Below are 1635 nucleotides of genomic sequence, written 5' to 3' on the forward strand. Positions count from 1 at the left end.
CTCAGCACCACATTAATAAAAATAATAATTAATTAATTAAAGGTATTGTGTCCAACTACAACTAAAAAAAAATTTTAAAGAAATGTAGAGTCATATCATTTTAATACTAGATCAATTCCAAACTTTCTAATTTCCATGTGAGAAAATTCAGACCATAAGTTCAATATTGAACTCTCCAAGATTACCTAGATACTTAATCCGACATGAGAAAAAAATCTACAATTAATCAAATTTCCATTAATATATAGAGAAATTATTTCTTTCTTCTCTCTCCTCTTCCTCCTCCTTCTTGTTTCCTCTTTCTCTTGCTTTTTCTTTCTTCATCTCTTCTTGTCCTCCTTCACTTCCTCCTCCTCCTTCACCTTCCTTTTCCCCCACTTCTTTTTCTTCCTTCTCCTCCTCCTATTCCCTTTCCTACTACTTTTGTTTTCAATCTAGAATTTAAATATCAAAGAACAATGGACCAAAGAAATTATAGTTTTTCAAATGGTTTTATTCTGCTGGGCTCCTCTGACCATCCTAAACTGCATGTGATCCTGTCAGGAGTTGTCACCATCTTCTATTCTATCACATTGATGGGAAACACAGCCATCATTATTGCATCTCTCCTGGATTCCCACCTGCACACACCAATGTACTTTTTCCTCAGGAATTTATCTTTTCTAGATCTGTGTTTCACAACCACCATTGTCCCTCAGATGCTGGTCAACTTGTGGGGACCCACAAAGACAATCAGCTATGTGGGTTGTGTCATTCAACTCTATGTTTACATGTGGTCTGGCTCCATTGAGTGCCTTCTCCTGGCTGTCATGTCCTATGACCGTTTTACAGCTATTTGTAAGCCTTTGCATTATTTGATAATCATGAACCCTCGTCTATGTCTCAAATGATTGTCGTGGTCTGGAGTATTAATTTGGCCAATTCTGTAGTGTTATGTACACTCACCCTGTATTTGCCTAGGTGTGGAAACAACCTTCTGGATCATTTCTTGTGTGAGTTGCCAGCTATGGTCAAGATAGCTTGTGTAGACACAGCAGCAGTACAAATGTCTTTGTTTGCTTTAGGCATTATCATTGTCCTCACACCTCTCATCCTTATCCTTATATCCTATGGCTGCATTGCCAAAGCTGTGCTAAAAATGAAATCTAAAGCTGGCCAATGCAAAGCAATGAATTCCTGTGGATCTCATCTCACTGTTGTGTTCATGTTCTATGGAGCTATTATCTACTTGTACCTACAACCAGGTAACAGTGCTTCCAAGGACCAAGGAAAGTTCTTTACCCTCTTTTACACCATCATCACTCCAAGTCTCAACCCCCTCATTTACACCTTAAGGAATAAGGACATGAAGGATGCACTGAAGAAGCTGATGAGAGTTCACAATGAAGCTGGGAAAGTAAAGAGACATTAGAAGAGATCTATATTAGAATAAATAAAGTAATGAAATGTGTTTTCTAATTGTCTTTAATTTTTATGGAGTTAAGTAATCCTTAGATCATTGTGATGAATTAACATAATACTTCTTATTTGCAAACATTTTATTAATGCAAGCAATGTTGTAACATACTACTTAGTTTTTGTTCCTTTAATCACGGGCATATGTATAGGAGAAAAGGTCATTAATAATTTATATTT

At 36.5% G+C, this 1635-nt stretch overlaps 1 protein-coding gene across 1 annotated transcript; it reads left to right on the forward strand.

Moving 5' to 3' along the window:
- Positions 1 to 458: 458 nt before the first annotated feature.
- Positions 459 to 1411, forward strand: LOC114080727 (olfactory receptor 2W1-like). The gene is given in 2 exon segments (XM_027922325.2): positions 459 to 879; positions 882 to 1411. Coding segments are annotated over 2 exon segments (951 nt in total).
- The last annotated feature ends 224 nt before the right edge of the window (positions 1412 to 1635 follow it).

This window comes from Marmota flaviventris, chromosome 6 (assembly GCF_047511675.1).
Source record: "Marmota flaviventris isolate mMarFla1 chromosome 6, mMarFla1.hap1, whole genome shotgun sequence".
Classification (NCBI taxonomy): Eukaryota; Metazoa; Chordata; class Mammalia; order Rodentia; family Sciuridae; genus Marmota; species Marmota flaviventris.